The 21,007-nt window shown below is 48.7% G+C and overlaps 1 protein-coding gene across 1 annotated transcript; it reads left to right on the top strand.

Annotated features, from left to right (window-relative positions):
• The first annotated feature begins 1,292 nt into the window (after positions 1-1,292).
• MAEL (maelstrom spermatogenic transposon silencer) lies at positions 1,293-20,401 on the top strand. Its single transcript, XM_054166141.1, has 12 exons — positions 1,293-1,424; positions 2,125-2,211; positions 5,625-5,796; positions 7,852-8,007; positions 8,458-8,499; positions 9,370-9,497; positions 10,356-10,410; positions 12,003-12,144; positions 15,479-15,541; positions 16,926-17,049; positions 18,190-18,268; positions 20,319-20,401. Exons 1-12 carry the CDS (start codon positions 1,293-1,295, stop codon positions 20,399-20,401), a joined length of 1,263 nt encoding a protein of 420 aa, XP_054022116.1.
• Positions 20,402-21,007: the final 606 nt, after the last annotated feature.

Genomic DNA, 21,007 nt, shown 5'->3' with positions numbered 1-21,007 from the left:
CATCCTGTCAAGCCTCGCCCTGAACACCCCCAGTGACAGCGACCCCACCACCTCCTCAGGCAGCCCATTCCAATGGGCAATCACTCTCTCTGTGTAAAACTTCCTCCTAACCTCCAGCCTAAACCTCCCCTGGTGCAGCCTGAGACTGTGTCCTCTTGTTCTGGTACTGGTTGCCAGGGAGAAGAGACCAACCTCTGCCTGACTACAACCTCCCTTCCGGTAGTTGTAGAGAGCAATAAGGTCACCCCTGAGACTCCTCCAGGCTAAACAACCCCAGCTCCCTCAGCCTCTCCTCACAGGGCTGTGCTCCAAGCCCCTCACCAACCAATACTTAAGGTTAGGTTGCTTGGGGCTCTGAGCAACCTGATCTAGTTGAAAACGTCCTTGCTCCCTGCAGAGGGGTTGGACTAGACGAGCTTTAAAGGTCCCTTCCAATCCAGAGCATTCTGATTCTACTGCTCTGTGAAAGCTGGGAGCCAAGTGGGGTCACGAGGCTGCAGGGCAGGCACCTTGCCCACCAGTGCCCAGCCCTACTGATGCCTGCTTTGGCCCCAGTGAAGCAGCTGTAAGCAGCAATAGTAATCTACAAATGTTTTCAGAAGTCCCTGTACCAACAGATTGTTATTTTGTGAGTCGCTGTTTTGAATGGCTGCGAGAACTTGGCACTCCCATGGGGTATTGCTTAGCCTTCAGCACCCAAAGAACAAAAACCCCCCACAAAACCAACCCACCCCCCCCAACCCCAAACAAAAACCCAAACCAAACCAACCACCCCCCCCCCCAAAAAAAAAACCCCAACCCAACCCAAAAAAACCAACAAACCAAAAGAAACACAAAACCCCCAACAAAATCCCGACCAAGCGTTCAGCTCATTGAAGGGACGTGAAGTTACAACGGGAGCCGCGGCCAGGGCAAGGTCCCCGCAGCTCCCGGCGGCGCGGCAGGACGCCGAGCGGCGCCGAAGCCAAGCGCTGACCTTCCCCTTGCCGCCAAAAGCCGAGGGAGGGGCGGGGCAGGGAGGGGCGGGGCGGGGCCGCGCCGCGCCGCCAGGCCAAGAGGGCCGCGCTGCAGCGTGCCGGGTCCGGGCCGAGGCGCGGCGGGGCTTGTGGCCGCGCTGCAGCGTGCCGGGGCCCGGGCCGAGGCGCGGCGGGGCTTGTGGCCGCGCTGCAGCGTGCCGGGGCCGGGCCGAGGCGCGGCGGGGCTTGTGGCCGCGCTGTAGCGTGCCGGGCCGGGGCCGGGCCGGGCCGAGCCGAGCCGAGCCGAGCCGAGGCGCGGCGGGGCTTGTGGCCGCCATGTCAAGCCGCAGGGCGTCCCGCAGCGCTTTCTACTGCTTCGCGCGCGAGCAGCTGCCCGGGCTGCGGGGGCGCGGCGTGCCCGTGAGCCGCGTGGTCGATGCCATCCCCTACTGCTCCCAGGCGTGGGCGGTGAGGGGGACGGCCTTTCCCGCTTGCCGCCTCTCCTGTCTACGGCCTCCTGTGGGGGGAGGGGGGAGAACGGCTTCGTGTTAAGGCGGCTTAAGGGCGGGGAGGGGAGCGGGGAGGCTCGCGGGGAGGCCCGCGGAGCCGTGGTGCTGCTGCTGCAGCGTGCCGGGGTCATGGGTTGCATAGCAGCTCACTTGCTAGTGGGAGCCAGCGCCCATCAGGTGGCTCTGTGTAGTACCCCTGTACAGGTTGCATGTGGGATAGTGTCAGTGTGGCCATTCTTGGAGGGTGAACCAGCTGGTGGCTGAGCTGCGGTGTGTTTGTGGCTCACACTGGCATCTTGAGTGGCCTTGGCTCTGGGTAAGGAGCACAAGCCAGCTACAGGGTGCTGCCCTCAGCTGCTGGGGAGCAGCTTCAGCTTCTGTGTGATGGGTAGTAGCAGCCTCGGCTGGCAAGTGGTTTTGGTGGGACAGCACCAGGTTGCCTTTGAAGATCCTTCAAAAGCATGTGCTCACCAGGTGTTCAGAATCAAAGCTTAGAGCTCTGTGAGGGAGAAAGGGACCTGGAAGTACTTCAGTCAGTGTTAGCAGTTGGTTGTTCTTGCCAAGTGTTGATAATAGCTTTTGGAAACGCACAGTTTTTTAGACAGAAGTTGGATTGTGGTTAAAAAAACCCCTTTTTAAACAATTTGCTTTCCTTCAAGTTGCTGCCTAAAGAAGAAAGGATCCTATATATGGAGATGGCTCATAAGGAGAATAGAAAGAATGGCTCTCAGAAGACAGTGACAGAGGTAAAAGCCGAACGAGGAACACCCTTCAATGTAGCTAAATAGAGAGAGAGTAGGTGGTGGTGGTGGTTAGTCAGCCATGACACTATGGAAGAGGCTCAGAGGAGACCTTGCTGTCTACAGCTACCTGAAGGGAGGTTGTAGCCAGGTGGGGGTTGGCATCTTCTCTGGGAAACCACCAACAGAACAAGAGGACACAGTCTCAAGCTGTGCCAGGGGGGGTTTAGGCTGGATGTTAGGAAGAAGTTCTTCACAGAAAGAGAGATTGGCCATTGGAATGTGCTGCCCAGGGAGGTGGTGGAGTCACCATCCCTGGAAGTGTTTAAGAAGAGACTGGATGAGGCACTTGGTGCCATGGTTTAGTTGTTTAGATGGTGTTGGGTGATAGGTTGGACTCAATGATCTCGAAGGTCTTTTCCAACCTGGTTAATTCTATTCTATTTTACATCCTCCAGCCTCTGGAGGTTGTGGCTGTTGTAGTAGTCAATACCATTATGAATGTTGCACAGTTAATTATTTGGGTTCAAGTTGAAGGTGAGAATACTCTGTATTATTTTAAACCATTACAGCTTGTTCCTTTGGGCTCTTTTAGTATCACACAGTATACTTCCAACTAAGGTTGGAAGAGACCCTGAGGATCATCGAGTCCAACCTGTCACCACAGACCTCATGACCAGACCATGGCACCAAGTGCCACATCCAATCCCCTCTTGAACACCTCCAGGGACGGTGACTCCACCACCTCCCTGGGCAGCACATCCCAATGACGAACGACTCGCTCGGCGAAGAACTTTCTCCTCACCTTGAGTCTAAACCTCCCCTGGTGCAGCTTGAGACTGTGTCCCCTTGTTCTGGTGCTGGTTGCCTGGGAGAAGAGACCAACCCCTTCCTGGCTACAGCCACCTTTCAGGTAGTTGTAGAGGGCAATGAGGTCTCCCCTGATCCTCCTCTTCTCCAGGCCAAGCAACCCCAGCTCCCTCAGCCTCTCCTCACAGGGCTGTGCTCAAGGCCTCTCCCCAGCCTCGTTGCCCTTCCCTGGACACGTTCAAGTGTCTCGATGTCCTTCTTAAACTGAGGGGCCCAGAACTGGACACAGGACTCAAGGTGTGGCCTAACCAATGCAGAGTCCAGGGGCACAATGACCTCCCTGCTCCTGCTGGCCACACTATTCCTAATGCAGGCCAGGATGCCATTGGCCTTCTTGGCCACCTGGCCACACTGCTGGCTCATGTTTAGGTGGCTATTAATCAGCACCCCCAGGACCCTCTCTGTTTGGCAGCTCTCAGCCACTCTGACCCCAGCCTGTAGCTCTGCATGGGGTTGCTGTGGCTGTGGCAGCCCCTGGCACTTGGACTTGTTGAATGCCATCCCATTGAACTCTGCCCATCTGCCATAGTAAGTCATGTGTAATTCTTGTAGCAACTTAGTTTTGTGTTCCAACAAATATTTTGCTGTGACTTACCACATTTCTGTTTTTAATTTGCACTACTGTAAATTGATGTGACTTCTGGTCATAGGTTCATGTTGCTTTTGCTTTGTTTCATGCCCTTGATTTAGGTGATCCTTGTCTGACCACCTGAAGCTATGTCTGCACACAGCTGATGTGGCATTCTCTAATGGCTGTGTGGTGGACCAGGTCAAGGAAATCGTGCAACCTTGGCACAAAAAGAGTAGTTCTACCTTGCCATTACTTTTAGGCTGGTTTGATTATGGAAAGGATAGAATGTTATGATGGAGGGCAGAATCCCACAATGTTGACCTAAGCAGTTAGGTTAAGGTGAATGTGGTTGTGGTCAGAAATAGTGCTACTCAGAGCCCTTTTACTATTTACTGTCTTGAAAAGGAATGAGTGAGTGTGGGTTTTAGGTGTGGTTTTGCTGTGTTTTAGTGGCTTTTTTGTTTTGGTTGTGTGATTTGGAGGCCTTGTGGTGGGGTGTGTGTTTTGTGGGGGTTTTATGTGTGTGTTTGGTTTAAATTTTGTGGTTTGTTTTGTTTTTTCTTTTCCCTTTCTCTCTCTCTCTCTCTCTCTCTCCTTCTTCCAGCAGTTCCCTGAAACATAATTCACTTCAGAGTTGGAATTACATGAGGTGTTAGAAAGCTGACTTTACTCCAGTGTAATAACCATGTGCAAATTTGCATGTCAAAGCAAGGATCCTGACTGAGTAATTGGATAATACTGCATTTTACTTCTTCATCCCATATTACTGGGTACTGACTGTGAACTACAAATTACTGGTGGGGACAAATTTGAGGACTTTAAACCTCCTACATGATACTAAAGATGATGATGCAATGCTAGCACTTTGGAGTGATTAGTAAATCTGTATTAGTTGAATTGGTCACTCTGGGGTAGTAGGGAGATGCTAGGCAGGGTTTTCTGGGTTTGGGATTGGAGGGCTGCCTTATGGGAAAGAGCTTTTTAAAACATGATTGTGTTACTTCCCAGGCTAGGAGTATGTAATTGTGAGGGGTTTGGAGCACAGCCCTATGAGGAGAGGCTGAGGGAGCTGGAGTTGCTTAGCCTGGAGAAGAGGAGGCTCAGGGGAGACCTTTTTGCTCTCTCCAACTCCCTGAAGGGAGGTTGTAGCCAGGTGGGGGTTGGTCTCTTCTCCCAGGCAACCACACCAGAACAAGAGGACACAGTCTCAAGCTGTGCCAGGGGAGGTTTAGGCTGGAGGTTAGGAAGAAATTCTTCATAGAGAGATTGATTTGCCATTGGAATGTGCTGCCCGGGGAGGTGGTGGAGTCACCATCAGTGGAGGTGTTTAGGAAGAGACTGGATGAGGCACTTGGTGCCATGGTTTAGTTGATTAGATGGAGTTGGATGATGGGTTGGATGTGATGATCTCAAAGGTCTTTTCCAACCTGGTTTGTTCTACTCTAATTAACAAAGATTTGTTTTTTATATAGAGAGGAGATATACAGGAGGTGACTACTAAGTCATAAATGGAGGCCTCTATATTTCTTCCCACCAGTGGTAGCATTGTGGGAAGTTGTGATGAGAGGCAGGAATAACTGCTTTATCGCAATAAAAAATGGCATCCTTGGTGTCAGTATATATGTGAGATTGAGAGAGCTCAGTTTGTGGATTGCTCTCTTGTGCATAGGCAACCAGAGTTATTTTGTATAGAGAAAAGGCTTAGTCATCTTTTGGAGGTAGACTGAGCTTACTTGGATGGAACTAATTCCTCATTTTCTTTTAAATGGCTCACACTGGCAATCAGCAGCTTTGGCTGAGGTGGTCATCTGGAATTAATGTACCTAGAGGTGCATGTTATTCCCAATTTGGGTCTTGAATGATTGAATTCTGTAAGCCTGCCAGGGTTTAATTCCTGTGCTCTTAAACACTTAGTGTTCATGCATGGATTTGCAGTCCTTAATGGGCATGTGTGCCCTTCTTGCTTGCTCTGTGCCAGAGCAATCTGATGACTTCCGTGAGGCTTTACCAGCTTTTCATGAGCTTGATTCCCAGTCAAAGGCAGCTATCTTGTGCCAAACATCTTCATAAAGTTCATGGAGAATATTTTGAAATCAAATTTGACAAGTACCTTCCCTGTGACAAATGGTTTGAGCACAACAAAATCATGTGTGTGTGTTTGCTGTGTTTTGTAAGTGTAGCTGCTGTTCTTTCCAGTTGTAGTAAGTTGGCCAAGGTGTTAAGATGCCCACTTCTGGTTTTGTTACAAAAGAAATCTCTCATCAGGAACAGTGTGGCCAGCAGGAGCAGGGAAGTCAATGTGCCCCTGTACTCAGCACTGGTTAGGCCACACCTTGAGTCCTGTGTCCAGTTCTGGGCCCCTCCATTTAAGAAGGACATCGAGACACTTGAAGGTGTCCAGAGAAGGGCAATGAGGCTGGGGAGAGGCCTTGAGCACAGCCCTGTGAAGAGAGGCTGAGGGAGCTTGGGTTGCTTAGCCTGGAGAAGAGGAGGCTCAGGGGAGACCTTCTTGCTCCTGAAGGGATGTTGTAGCCAGGTGGGGGTTGGTCTCTTCTCCCAGGCAACCAGCACCAGAACAAGAGGACACAGTCTCAAGCTGCACCAGGGGAAGTTTAGGCTGGAGGTGAGGAGAAAGTTCTTCCTGGCAAGAGGAATTGGCCATTGGAATGTGCTGCCCAGGGAGGTGGTGGAGTCCTTGTCCCTGGAGGTGTTCAAGAGGGGATTGGTGTGGCCCTTGAAGCCATGGTTGAGTTAGTCATGAGGTGTTGGGTGACAGGTTGGACTTGCTGATCTCTGAGGTCTTTTCCAACCTTATTGATTCTATGATTTTTCCTTCCTGTCTGCAAGTACACAGACACTTGTATATAAACTGCAGACTTCTTCTGCCTAGCTCTAAGTGGACAGTTTTTTCTCTAATACAAGGAGGTCGAAGGCTATATTGAGGGGTTGAAGGCTCTATGTATGTATTTATTGATTAACTTCTTCATCTTTTCCAGCCTAATCCAGTTCCTGCCTGTCTGATCACAAAGATGGCCAGTGTTGCTCCTCTTCTAGATGTGTCTGATCCTGGTAGATAAAAACCTTGTCCTTTATAGCTATTCTCAATGGTACCCATACATCTTGTTTACATTTTGCTGTTAGCCATCTGTGTCAGATGTTTGTTTTAAACTAGTGGTCTTCTGTTGTGAAAAGGCATATAGAGGGAAGTCAGTGCAGGTGTCCCTCTTCCTGTGAAATAATTGTATCCTCTTATCTTTTAGCTTGATGGAAATAGAGACAATGATAGTTTCTAACATTATTAGAAGATTTTAAAGAGAAAGTTGAAGAATTAACTTCTGCACCTAGGATTTACATGGTTATGATATCCATAATTGTGCTGAAGGATGAGGAGTTGGTTGTATCCTTTTAAAGGAGTTGTTGGATATCAACAACTCCTTTTCCTTTAGAAGTCCTTGTTGGACATCAAAGTTTGTATGGTGTGGATGTTAAATAATGTGGCCTGTTTGGGAGAATAAAAGAGGGGATATGTACTCTGTCAGTGTTTTCATTATGTTCTGGCTTGTTTTCTTACTGGAAAAAAAAGCTCTTGAAAACCAAAGCTTTCATACCTGTACCCCTCTTCCAGTGAATGTTTCAATTGGAGTTGCACATACCTGTAATACTGCATCATTCTGGAAAAATGATGTGTGGTGGTGCTTACAAGAAAAGTCAAGTAGCAGTCAGTTAATATCAGCTGTCTGCTGTGTGGTTAAGTCTCAGCTCCAGCCTTTCACCTACAAGACTCTTGGCTTGCTTTCTTATTGCTGTGGTTATGGAGAGGCAGGAAGGAGCAGCTCTTAGCCTCCTCCCTGCCGGGGGTGATGCTCCCCTGTTAGTGTCATACAGATTTTATTAGATTGGTCATGGTGGCTTGGCCTGGCAAGGCTGATCTTGCCTTGTGATGGGTCTGGTGTTTTATTTTGTCTCCTGATCTCTACACACAGTAGTATCTATGGAAGGTGTACCAGGACTATTGCTATGCCTGAATCTCACATAAGTATTAGTTACCTTGTAGCCTCAAAAGCAGAGAAATATCTGTGTGTTTTACTTGGTCGTTACTCCTATGGTAATGTATGCTGGGGCTTATGCTGGGTGAGGTGAAGCAAGGTGAGGCCAGGATGGCTTGCTGTAACCTCTGGTGGCTCTCTTGTGTTTTCTTCTTTCAGCTGTGACTGCAGACATCTTCTACTTCCTGAACATTTACAGCCATGGCAAGCTGCCATCCCACTGTGAGCAGCGCTTCCTTCCCTGTGAGATTGGGTGCGTCAAGTTCTCCTTGCAGGATGGCATAATTGCTGATTTCCATCACTTCATAGATCCAGGTGGGGGTTCCACAGAAGGGAGACAAAGAGGTCAGCTTGCTTTGGGTTTATTTCTGTGACTGTAGGTAGCTGGACTTCTTGCAGTATCAGAGCAATGCTGATTGTTTCTAAAGAGATGCACTTAAGTGTGTCAGAAGTGTGTGCAGCTTCAAAGAGGGTAGAACAAAGCCAGGTGGACCTTCAGGAGTTTGTGCTTTATATTCCATGCCAATGAGTTTTTGTCTTGATTGTACCTAAATATACACACTGTATAATATACTTTGGGTTTTTAAATGCCTGTAACTGCAAATAACTCTTTGAGAAAGAGTTTGTGGCACGTGCACAGTGCCACAAGGGAAGATGAAATGTTTCTTTCTGTACTGCAGTGTGTAGTTGAGAGTTAAGGATCTGCCATTGTGGATGCTGCATGATGATTATTCTTTCTCTCCCATTTCCCCTGTGCTTCTGCAGAAGTACCACCATGTGGTTTCCGGTACCATTGCCAGGCTGCTAGTGAGTATCAGTGGGGAAAAGGAGTGGTGTGCAAAGGTGTGCAGTTGTAGACTCAGCTTGTGTGATCTGTATCCAAATGTTTTCTGTAAGTCTACAGTTTCTCCTTCTGGTAGCTCAGATACATTTCAGAGAGAAAGGAGTGACAGAGCAGGTTGTCGCAGTCACCTTGTATGTGTTCCCTGTGCCCACAAACGTGTCAGAGCACTTCTGTCACTTCCAAAAGCATTTGGGGTGAATTATTTGTGTTTTGCCTTCCTACCTGAGTTCAGTAACAACTGCAGTGTGTTCTTACATCAGCAGCTTTGCACAGCTTTAAATGCTTTCCAGCCTATCTGTACAGTGTCCTTCTCCTGATAGCCCTTGTGTATATCTTCGCCATGAAGTGTCAGTTTATAATAGAGTAGTTAAAAGACACTAGTTCAGATTTCAAAGTTGTAAGTTTTCTGTAGCTTGACATAGATCAACAGAGTTAAAGTATTCACACTCTTGTTGCATCTGGCCTGCCTTGTTTCCCTTGCGGCTCTTACGTAGTGTTTATAGATTGCAGTTTGTTTCTGTTAGGACACTTCCTCCCCTTGTGTATAAAGGAAACAAACCTGGCCCATGTTTCTCTATGACAAATACTGAGATAATGGCCTTTTAAAAGCTCTCTGTGTGTCTCCTCCCATCCCAGACCCACCAGTCTTCTGCTGAGGGAAGCAGGGGTTTGGGAGCTTAATCACAGACACCGCCTGTAGAGCAGGGGAGTGTTTGTGTGTATACAGGAAGATAAAAAGGAGAGGGAAATGTATCACTTAAGGAAACAGGATTTCCCATAACCTGATTATTTAAAATTTGTTTTTTCTTCCCTACCAACTCCCTTTTCACTAGGTGATGCCACTCATAAGATCCCTGTATCTGGATTCCATCTTCCATGTGCTTCTTATGCAGTTGTCTTACAGGAACTTCTTGACTTTGTCCAGCCAGCCAGAGATGCTCAGCCTCAGTTTTACTGCAGGGTATGGTCAAAGCCAGAGTATGATGTTCTAAGTCAGAACCTCTAATGTAACTTCCTTTTGGATGATTAAGGAGATACTTCACTCTAAAACCTGATCAGTGTGCAAATAAGTGGGAAAAGACACTGTTTTCCAAAGTTTCACAGTCCCATTCAAGAAGGAAAGGCCTCAAACTAACCTGTTTATGAAGCAGAAGCCTTCTCATTTTTAGCCTGCACTTCTGACTCTCATCTGTAGATAAACATTTCACTGATTCTCTCATGTTCTGTTGACTTTAGGTTATGAGCTTTTAAGATTGCTGTAAGTTGATTGTGCTGAATGATAGTCACACAATCCTGCTTTTCTAAGGGGTGTTTTTGTGTTGTTCTTTCCTCTTGAGAATGCTGAACATCTTAAGGTTTTGCTCAAGTTTCATTTGCTGATGAGCAAACCCAAATATTAAGATTCAGAAGGATTTGAGCTTCATGAGAGCTAAGTTTTATGTTTTGATGCCATTCAAACCTACTGTTCATTCTTAAAAAGGTGGGGGAGGGTCAAGATTTTTGGCTCAGACCATAAGCACAGGGCTCTGAAGAAATACACATGAAAGAAAAACACCTCAAAATACTGAAGTGTGATGCCAATGGTTTGGGTTAACCTTTAACCTGCCTGCAAGCTTTAGGCCTACATTTCTCCTGTGGAGAGCCCACATGGAATTTGGTTCCTTTTCAAGGTAATTTTCAGGAAGAGGGTACATTTAGTCCTGAACACATTGAATTTTACTTTTGGATGGGACTCTTTCAGACCTAGCCAGAAGCCTTGCAGGTGTCAGAACTGCATGCTGTACTACTTCAGTGTGACTGAAATCTTCTTTTCCTTTAGCATGATGACAGATTCCGAGTGAGCTGGTGTCTCAATCGAATGGCTAGCCAAACAGGTAGGAAATGGATTGTTCTGGGCCTATCCCCCACCCCCAAGAAGGAAGGGTTGTGTAACCATGGGCAGCTGTATTTACCTGAACATCTTCAGGTCTCAAAAGGTTTCATAATAGCTGATACTGATAGCCAGAAAAACTTTGTGTGCTTCTCCCTCTTCCCCTGTGTCAGTGACAGCAAACCAGCAGTCTGCATAGCTACCTGACTAGTGAGCACCTCTGTAGAATAACATACACTGTTTCTTGCTTAGCCAGTTAAAGGAGCACTAGAGGCAGTGAGATTACTGTGAAGGTGAGCATGTGGTAATGCTTGGGAAAACAATCAGCTTCTGAGGAGAAGGCCTGCAAGTGGGGGTACAAATTTACTTGGGTGGAGGAGATTATGGTAATACAGGACAACACTTTGCTAAGAAGGCAGGTTTCCTTAAAACCACTGGTGGAATAACTTGGTAAGGCTTACAAGGGCTTTGATGCTCTGGTGAGAGGCTGGGTAGTGGACAGGGACTGACTGAGAAGTGAGCTAAACAGGAATTATTCACTGACTCTTTTGTTCTTCTGATGCTGGGTTAGGAACCGGCTGGAGGGCCAAACCCAGAGAGTGGTGGTGAATGGTGCCACAGCCAGCTGGCAGCCAGGCACCAGTGGTGTGCCCCAGGGATCAGTGCTGGGCCCCAGCCTGTTCAACATCTCTATTGATGATCTGGATGAGGGGATTGAGTCCATCAGCAGTAAATTTGCAGATGACACCAAGCTGGGGGCAGGAGTTGATCTGTTAGAGGGTGGAAGGGCTCTGCAGAGGGACCTCAACAGGCTGAACAGATGGGCAGAGTCCAAGTGCCGGGTGCAGCACTTTGGTCACAACAACCCCATGCAGTGCTAGAGGCTGGGGACAGAGTGGCTGGAAAGCAGCCAGGCAGAAAGGGACCTGGGGGTACTGGTTGAGAGTAGGCTGAACATGAGCCAGCAGTGTGCCCAGGTGGGCATCCTGGCCTGTATCACAAATAGTGTGGCCAGCAGGAGCAGAGAAGTCATTGTGCCCTGTACTCAGCACTGGTTAGGCCACACCTGGAGTCCTGTGTCCAGTTCTGGGCCCCTCAGTTTACAAAGGACATTGAGACTCTAGAACATGTCCAGAGAAGGGCAATGAGGCTGGGGAGAGGCCTTGAGCACAGCCCTGTGAGGAGAGGCTGAGGGAGCTGGGGTTGCTTAGCCTGGAGAAGAGGAGGCTCAGGGGAGACCTTCTTGCTGTCTACAACTGCCTGAAGGGAGGTTGTAGCCAGGAAGGGGGTTGGTCTCTTCTCCCAGGCAAGCAGCACCAGAACAAGAGGACACAGTCTCAAGCTGTGCCAGGGGAAGTTTAGGCTGAAGGTGAGGAAAAAGTTCTTCCCAGGAAGAGAGATTGGCCATTGGAATGTGCTACCCAGGGAGGTGGTGGAGTCACCATCCCTGGAGGTGTTCAAGAGGGGATTGGACGTGGCACTTGGTGCCATGGTTAAGTTAGTCAGGAGGTGTTGGGTGACAGGTTGGACTTGCTGATCTCTGAGGTCTTTTCCAGCCTCATTGATTCTATGACTTGGATTTTCTCTGGACCACAGGCATTGTGAAACACCTGGAGCTTCTTGCTGTAGAAGACCTGGTAACCGAACTGTACCGGAAGAAATACAAAGAGGAGCCATCCAAGACTTGGGTCTGTAGAGAGCTGGATGTCTTCCTGTGGGACTTTTGCAGTAACACCAGGTATCTTGGGCTCTCTGCAGAGATGTCTGATAGCCTGACACGTCTGGCACCCTACAGGTGGCTTGTATGCTGCTAGACTAAAATGTTCTGTAAGCACCAGAAATGCTGCTTGTCACAGCATGAGTACAACTGGAAATGAGGAATGCTTTCCCAAGTGAAGTGTAATGATAGATGACCCTTTAATGTTGAATCTGAGCAGGGGGTGGAAAGTGGGAATAAGATACATTGTGGTATTTACCTAGAAATCAAAGAAATGAGAGATTCAGACTCAAAGAAATGCAATTTGGCTGGGACCTGGGGGCTGTTAGAGGTCAGATGCTGGGCCCCATCCTGTTCAGTATCTTTATTGATGATCTGGATGAGGGCATTGAGTCCATTATCAGTACATTTGCAGTGACACCAAGCTGGGGGCAGGAGTTGATCTGTTAGAGGGTAGGAGAGCTCTGCAGAGGGACCTTGCCAGGCTGGGCAGATGGGCAGAGTCCAAGGGCAGGAGACTGAACACATCCAAGTGCCAGGTTCTGCACATTGGCCACAACAACCTCATGCAGTGGTACAGGCTGGGGTTAGAGTGGCTGCAGAGCAGCCAGGCAGAGAGGGACCTGGGGGTGCTGGTTGGTAATAGGCTGAACATGAGCCAGCAGTGTGCCCAGGTGGCAAAGGTGGCCAATGGCATCCTGGCCTGCATCAGGACTAGTGTGGCCAGCAGGAGCAGGGAAGTCATTCTGCCCTGTACTCAGTGCTGGTTAGGCCACACCTTGAGTCCTGTGTCCAGTTCTGGGCTCCTCAGTTTAGGAAAGATGTTGAGCTGCTGGAAGGTGTCCAGAGAAGGGCAACAAAGCTGGGGAGGGGTCTGGAGCACAGCCCTGTGAGGAGAGGCTGAGGGAGCTGGGGTTGCTTAGCCTGGAGAAAGTTGTCTCCCCTGAGCCTCCCTATTTGAACGGAGGTTGTAGCCAGGTCGGGGTTAGACTCTTCTTCCAGGCAACCAGCACCAGGATAAAAGCACCAGAATAAAAGGACACCAGCACCAGAATAAAAGGACACAATCAAGAGGGGATTGGATGAGGCACTTGGTGCCATGGTTTAGTTGATTAAATGGTGTTGGGTGATGGGTTAGACTTGATGATCTCTGAGGTCCAACCTGGTTGATTGCATTCTGCTGCTGTGAGGAGGGACAAGCTATATTTGCCAGTGGTACAAATCAAATTCTCAGGCATAAGTGCTAAGCCAGAGCCTGTGTTTTTTTTTCTTCTGGAATAAATAGTCTTTATTACCCATCTAGACCACTTTTTACTTTGTGGCACTTTTTTCTGTGTGTCTTGAATGGGAAATTTTTCCTGCTTTGAGATTCCTCAATGACTGTTCAAAGAAGTGTTCATAGTATCAGTCAGGGTTGGAAGGGACCACAAGGATCATCTAGTTCCAACTCCCCTGCCATGGGCAGGGACACCCCACACAAGATCAGCCTGGCCACAGCCTCATCCAGCCTGGGCTTAAACACCTCCAGGGATGGGGCCCCAACCACCTCCCTGGACAACCCATTCCAGGGCTTCACCACTCTCATGGGGAAGAACTTCCTCCTCACCTCCAGCCTGAATCTCCCCACCTCCAGCTTCATTCCATTCCCCCTAGTCCTATCACTACCTGAGATCCTGAGCAGTCCCTCCCCAGCCTTCTTGTAGCCCCCTTCAGATACTGGAAGGCCACAATGAGGTCACCTTGGAGTCTTCTCTTCTCCAGACTGAACAGCCCCAGCTCCTTCAGTCTGTCCTCACAGGAGAGGTGTTACATAGCTTGTGGTGCTGCAGAGGAATACTTAACACACAGTTAATGTAGAAATTAACTTTTCCTCTGCTACTGTTCTAATAATAATAATTTGTCTTAAATTTTAGTGTATCTTTAAAAGGAAAAGTTATTCTTGGAAGTCTGCTCATGGTATGGATTTAAGATCCATGGAGATAATGTCTTGCTTTATCTTTTAATAGCCAGGCAGTTTTCTATTTCCATGAACATCTTCATAACAGAGGGAGACCTTAACAAGAGTGGAGAAATGTACTTCAAACCACGCTTCTGGAGATGAAAGTGGGGATATTTATTCTGGGAGGAACTATTTCATGTTAATGGGAAGCTTCAGACTGTCTTTAAATTCCATTTATCTCTTAGGATTCTCTTTGTCACAGAATCACAGAGTGTTGGGGGTTGGAAGGGACCTCAAAAGGTCTCAGTATCACAGTATAGCTAAGGTTGGAAGAGACCCCAAGGATCATCAAGTCCAACCTGTCACCACAGACCTCATGACTAGACCATGGCACCAAGTGCCACGTCCAATCCCCTCTTGAACACCTCCAGGGACGGTGACTCCACCACCTCCCTGGGCAGCACATTCCAATGACGAACGACTCGCTCGGTGAAGAACTTTCTCCTCACTTCGAGTCTAAACCTCACCTGGAGCAGCTTGAGACTGTGTCCCCTTGTTCTGGTGCTGGTTGCCTGGGAGAAGAGACCAACCCCTTCCTGGCTACAACCACCTTTCAGGTAGTTGTAGAGGGCAATGAGGTTACTCCTCAGCCTTCTCTTCTCCAGGCTAAACAACCCCAGCTCCCTCAGCCTCTCCTCACAGGCTGTGCTCAAGGCCTCTCTCCAGCCTTGTTGCCCTTCTCTGGACACCTTCAAGTGTCTCAATGTTCTTCTTAAACTGAGAGGCCCAGAACTGGACACAGTACTCGAGGTGCAGCCTAACCAATTCAGAGTACAGGGGCACAATGACTCCTTGTTCTGGTGCTGGTTGCCTGGGAGAAGAGACCAACCCCTTCCCGGCTACAACCACCTTTCAGGTAGTTGTAGAGGGCAATGAGGTCACCCCTGAGCCTCCTCTTCTCCAGTCCAACCGCTCTGCCAGAGCAGGGTCATCTGTGCCTGATCACACAGGAACACATCCAGGCTGGCTTTGAGTATCTCCAGAGAGGGAGACTCCACAACCCCCCTGGGCAGCCTGTTCCAGGGTTCTGTCACCCTCACAGTGGGGGGAAAAAAAAGTCCTTATGTTTCCATGGAACTTCCTATGCCTCAGCCCACTGCCCCTTGCCCTGTCATTGGGCATCCCCCTTACCCCCCACCTCTGCATGCAGCAGGCTGCCTGTTGAGCATACCTCTTACTTCTGCATAACCCACTTGGAGCTTAGTTACTGAGCACTGGTCCTCTGTGGAATTTTCAAGGTGCCATACAGTCACTGAGGCAAACTTGGAACATTTGTTCCTGTTCCTTCTCCAATTGTTCATGATGATTAAGGGAATGGATGCTTCTGAAGTAAGCCAGAACTTTTATTTCATGTAGGTGCAAGTGGCATGAGGAGAATGACATAGTGTGCTGTGCTTTGGCATCCTGCAAGAAGATTGCGTGAGTATCGCTGGGGAGTTGCCTCCAGCCTGCTGAGCTTTTGTGTTGTTGTGCTGCTTGGTTTGGGCTTTGGCTTCTCTGACTGTCTGGGGCACTGTAGCTGTAGATCCTGAGTGTTATTCACCCCCTCCACCCCCAGGATTTTGTTCTGTTTGCAACTTTGATTATTGTTTTTATGGCTTAGTAGCATGCTGCAAGTGTTAGCACTTTGCTGTAGTTCCTGTTGCAGTCGAGTCCGCCACAAGGCAGTCATCATTTCAGGACCCCCACCTTGCTTTTGGGTAATTGAGAGAAGTGTTAACTACATCAGGATTCATTTGTTTTCTTCAGCATTTCAGTATACCTGTGTTTTGTGAGAAATGCTCAGTGTGTTTCTGTTTTGGAAACCTCTGTACTGCCCTAGGCCTAATGTAGGGCTCCATAATCTTCTTGACGTGGCAAAAGGGGAAGTCAGTGCTTTGGAAACACCATTAGAAGATGTGTCAGTAGCAGCAGCACTCTGAGAGAGTTGATCACAATAAGTAGTCTTTCATTCAAAAAACTGCTGTGCAGTGCTATGCCTTGCAGGAAAAAAGTTTCCTTTCACCCTTCTAAGTGGCTGCACTTGATGATGCCAGCAAGCAGCTGTTCTAGTTTCATGTTGTAATGGTTTGGGGCAGATCCCCTCCCCACCACAGGCAGAAATAACGACCCAGGCAAACGGATTGCAAAAGTGATGAAAGTTTAAATAGGAAAACAATAACAAACAACAATGAAAGTTTTACAGAGACCCACAAGCACCATGACAAAGAGAGAGATCCCAGAACATACCCAAGAACATCCCATCCCCACCTGGGGGTACACCCAAAACCCCCCAGGGCTCTTTCTCCCCCCCCCAACCCAGCCTTGGGCCTGAGCAGGCCCAAGGGAGGCAGCTCAGCCATTGTACCTAGGCAGCAGCAGGGGACGAAAGAGGAAGTGAAGACCCCGCATGGCCTTTTTATAGGGGTGCAGGGCATTATGGGAATGGAATACCTGGTCCCTGTGACCACCCCCTGGGCTGGGCCCACCCCTTGGGACCTCCCAGGTGTGGCCTGCGCAGTGGCATCTGGGCCAGCACCCAGCCTAAACCACCACACGTGCAATTGTAGAATAGGCTGGTGATCTTGGAGGGATGCAGGGTGACCACTTAGCTGCTGTGATCATGTCTCTTTGCCCTCTTTCATGCTCTGTGCATTCCAGTCTGTGGTTGTTTGTCTCTTTGCCCTCTTTCATGCTCTGTGCATTTCAGGCTGCGGTTGCTTTTGTTTGCCTGTTGAAGCACTGACAATGCTGTGCTTCAGTACCTGAGCATTGCAGTCCCCTTAGCCAAACTGTCCTGTGTTCTTTCTTTCCCTTGGTCAAGTTACTGCATCAGCAGATCTTTGGCTGGTGTGTATGGAGTCTCACTGACAGCAGCTCACCTGCCTTCTGATTATGATGAAAGCATGAATACCAAGATGGTGATACTGGATGCTGGGCGCTTTCAGGTCAGACTGTGCACACTGCTGTCCTGGCTTATTGCTAGTTAACTAGAAAGTTTAAACTTGCCTTCTCAGGTTGGCAGTCCTCACTTTGCTGCTTTTTGTCACACACATTGGACAGGCTGATGAAAGAGATCATTTGCAAGTGCGAGTGCTGGGTGCTGCACTTTGGTGTTGATCTGTTAGAGGGTAGGAGAGCTCTGCAGAGGGACCTTGCCAGGCAGCACAGATGGGCAGAGGCCAAGGGCAGGAGATTGAACACATCCAAGTGCTGGGTTCTACACATTTGCCACAACAACCCCAGGCAGTGCTACAGGCTGGGGTCAGAGTGGCTGAGAGCAGCCAGGCAGAAAGGGACCTGGGGGGACTGGTTGAGAGTAGGCTGAACATGAGCCAGCAGTGTGCCCAGGGGGCCAAGAAGGCCAATGGCATCCTGGTCTGTATCAGGAATAGTGTGGCCAGCAGGAGCAAGGAAGTCAGTCACCAATCAGCACTGGTGAGGCCACACCATGAATCTTGTGTCCAGTTCTGGACCCTCACTTTACAGAGGACATTGAGACACTTGAAGGTGTCCAGAGAAGGGCAAGGAGGCTGGGGAGGGGTCTGGAGCACAGCCCTGTGAGGAGAGGCTGAGGGAGCTGGGGTTGCTTAGCCTGAAGAAGAGGAGGCTCAGGGGAGACCTTCTTGCTGTCTACAAGTCCCTGAAGGGAGGTTGTAGCCAGGTGGGGGTTGGTCTCTTCTCCCAGGCAAGCAGCACCAGAACAAGAGGACACAGTCTCAAGCTGTGCCAGGGGAAGTTTAGGCTGGAGGTGAGGAGAAAGTTCTTCCTGGCAAGAGTAATTTGCCATTGGAATGTGCTGCCCAGGGAGGTGGTGGAGTCCCCATCCCTGGAGGTGTTGGATGTGGCACTTGAAGCCATGGTTTAGTTAGTCATGGGTGCCAGGTTGGACTTGATGATCTCTGAGGCCTTTTCCACCCTTACTGATTCTCTGATTCGATTCTCTGATAATTGCAGGTTGGGTCATTTCCCATGGTTTTATTAATTAATTCATTTATTGTTTCTTTGAACTGGAGGCTTTGTGGTTAGTTTTGTGTATTGCATTTTAAAAGCCAAGTGTTCCTTGGAGTGTTTGTTTCTTCATGCAGAAAATGAAGGCTGAGCGTTCTGAATGCGACAGACACCTCGCTCCGCTGAGCCACAATCAAGAGCTCATGGTTCCTGAAGGTGAGTTTGACACTTGCACATTTGTGAGGGGAAAGAGGTATTTAAACTTAATCCAGTTGCTGCTTTTTCAGATTGCTGGGCTTAGATGTTGCCTCTCAGTGGTATAAAGCTTAAACAGCTCCACATGAGCCCCACACGTTCCCACATATAGATTTCATTGGATTTCTGAAGACATAGGCCAAGGGCATCCTGGCCTGCATCAGGAACAGTGTGGCCAGCAGGAGCAGGGAAGTCATTCTGCCCCTGTACTCAGCACTGATTAGGCCACACCTTGAGTACTGTGTCCAGTTAGGCCACACCTTGAGTCCTGTGTCCAGTTCTGGGCCCCTCAGTTTAAGAAGGACATTGAGACATTTGAATGTGTCCAGAGAAGGGCAACAAGGCTGGGGAGAGGCCTTGAGCACAGCCCTGTGAGGAGAGGCTGAGGGAGCTTGGGTTGCTTAGCCTGGAGAAGAGGAGGCTCAGGGGTGACCTCATTGCCCTCTACAACTACCTGAAGGGAGGTTGTAGCCAGGAAGGGGTTGGTCTCTTTTCCCAGGCAACCAGCACCAGAACAAGAGGACACAGTCTCAAGCTGCACCAGGGGAGGTTTAGGCTGCATGTTAGGAAGAAGTTCTTCCCAGAAAGAGAGAATGGCCATTGGAATGTGCTGCCCAGGGAGGTGGTGGAGTCACCATCACTGGAGGTGTTCAGGAGGAGACTTGATGGGGTGCTTGGTGCCATAGTTTGGTTGATTAGATGGTGTTGGGTGCTAGGTTGGACTCTATCTGAAAGGTCTCTTCCAACCTGGTTTATTCCATTCTATAAACAGCTGCCCTCTGCTTACTGGACACAGCCTTGTGCTCAGTTTATTTCTTTCCTTAGCAATGTTGCTCTCCAAATTATACTCCCTCATTTTTCTGCTGTTCTCATATGTGCTTTAAGGCAAGGCCATCTTTAATGTAGTTTCCTAGCTCTTAAGTCATTCTATATGCAGACACAACTGGTACTTGTTGCCAGTATTCTGTTAGTAGTTGGATAAAGACTGCTCCTTCAAGTTGTCATTTTGGAGCTACAATTTCAATCGAAGGCTGGTGAGCTCCATTCATCTGGGCAGTTGATGGCTTATCTTCAGAGGAGCAGAAGCAAGTTTGTAGGACAAAAGCTGCAAGAACTGAGTTCACATTTTAATGCATGTTAAAACTGTGAAACTGATTATAAATGGTGAGATCTGGTGGTTTTGGTGTTTCTAGAGGGCATAACCCCTGTCTCTTGACTTTTTGTATTGGAGCTATTTGAATAGGTTTGGCTCCACATCATACAAAGAACAATTCTGTTATTTATATATGACTGTGTCCAGTTCTGGGCTCCTCAATTTAAGAAGGACATTGGGATTCTTGAATGTGTCCAGAGAGAGGCAACAAGGCTGAGGAGAGGTCTCCAACACAAGCCCTATGTGGAGAGGCTGAGGGAACTGGGGCTGTTTAGTCTGCAGAGGAGGTGGGTCAGGGGAGACCTTCTTGCTGTCTACAACTTGAAGGGAGGTTGTAGCCAGGTGGGGGTTGGTCTCTTCTCCCAGGCAAGCAGCACCAGAACAAGAGGACACAGTCTCAAGCTGTGCCAGGGGAAGTTTAGAATAGAATTAACCAGGTTGGAAAAGACCTTTGGGATCATCAAGTCCAACCTATCACCCAACACCATCTCATCAACTAAACCATGGCACCGAGTGCCTCATCCAGGCTCTTTTTGAACGCCTCCAGGGATGGTGACTCCACCCCTGGAGTAGGTTTGAGGTGAGAAGGAAACTTTAGCCTGGAGATGAGGAGAAAGTTCTTCCCAGAAAGAGTAATTGGCCATTGGGATGTGCTGCCCAGGGAGGTGGTGGAGTCCCCATTCCTGGAGGTGTTCAAGAGGGGACTGGATGTGGCACTTGGTGCCATGGTTTGTTAGTCATGAGGTGTTGGGTGATAGGTTGGACTTGATCATCTCTGAAGTCTTCTCCAACCTTACTGATTGTATTTTGCACCACCTTTAAAGACTGCAGTGATGTGCAAGCTGTGTTTCCTCTCAGGTGGTTCTCCATGTGGTGTAAAGAATGATCTTTATGGAGCAAGCGGCGTGCGAGGAAGAGGAATTACTCGATTGAACAAATAGTGCCTCTCATCTCTCTGGCTGTTTCAGGAACTGAATTCTTTTTACATCCAGGACTGCTGTGAGTTCTAACTTCCCTTCTTTCCACAAGAGAACCAGCAGTTTCTCCAGACTACAGCTTTTCATCTTGGGTGCAACCTTTGACAGTTCAAGTTCTTGTCAGAATTGCACAGTTATTGATGGCTGTATCCGAAGAAGATTAATATCCTGTTCATTATCTGTAAGAAGACATTTTGAAGGGACCTGACAGTTACAGCTTTTCCTCCAAAGTGCCTGCTGTGTTAGTTCTGTCTCTCAATGGGTGGGGTGCAAATTCAAGAGTGATTAATCCGACAGATACTGACTAAAAGCATTTTCAGTGGCAAATTTGATGTTCTTCAGTAAGCTCCTCCTCCTCTTCTGCACGTAGAAGGTTGAATTTCACTGTGTAAGTTCCTCCCTAAAGAATGCTGGGGATAGCATTGAAGGCATGGAGGACAGCACAAGGGAAATCAGAGGTGCAATGATCTTGCAGGTTTGCTATCATCTTGTTAGTTCCAGCCATAAGCAGTTTGAGTGCTCATTCAAGGCGAAGGAGCAGCCTTTGAATGTCATGGAGGAAATATCATG

This window comes from Dryobates pubescens, chromosome 12, assembly GCF_014839835.1.
Source record: "Dryobates pubescens isolate bDryPub1 chromosome 12, bDryPub1.pri, whole genome shotgun sequence".
NCBI classification, from domain to species: domain Eukaryota; kingdom Metazoa; phylum Chordata; class Aves; order Piciformes; family Picidae; genus Dryobates; species Dryobates pubescens.
The sequence above is the reverse complement of the archived record's forward strand: the minus strand, read 5'-3'. Positions and strand labels throughout refer to the sequence as shown.

Excerpts from the sequence above, each read along its gene's own strand:
- MAEL (XM_054166141.1), top strand. The coding sequence starts at position 1,293 with ATGTCAAGCCGCAGGGCGTCCCGCAGCGCTTTCTACTGCTTCGCGCGC. Across the intron at positions 2,212-5,624 it reads CTCAGAAGACAGTGACAGAG|AGCAATCTGATGACTTCCGT; the intron begins GTAAAAGCCGAA and ends GCTCTGTGCCAG. Across the intron at positions 18,269-20,318 it reads AGAGCTCATGGTTCCTGAAG|GTGGTTCTCCATGTGGTGTA; the intron begins GTGAGTTTGACA and ends GTTTCCTCTCAG.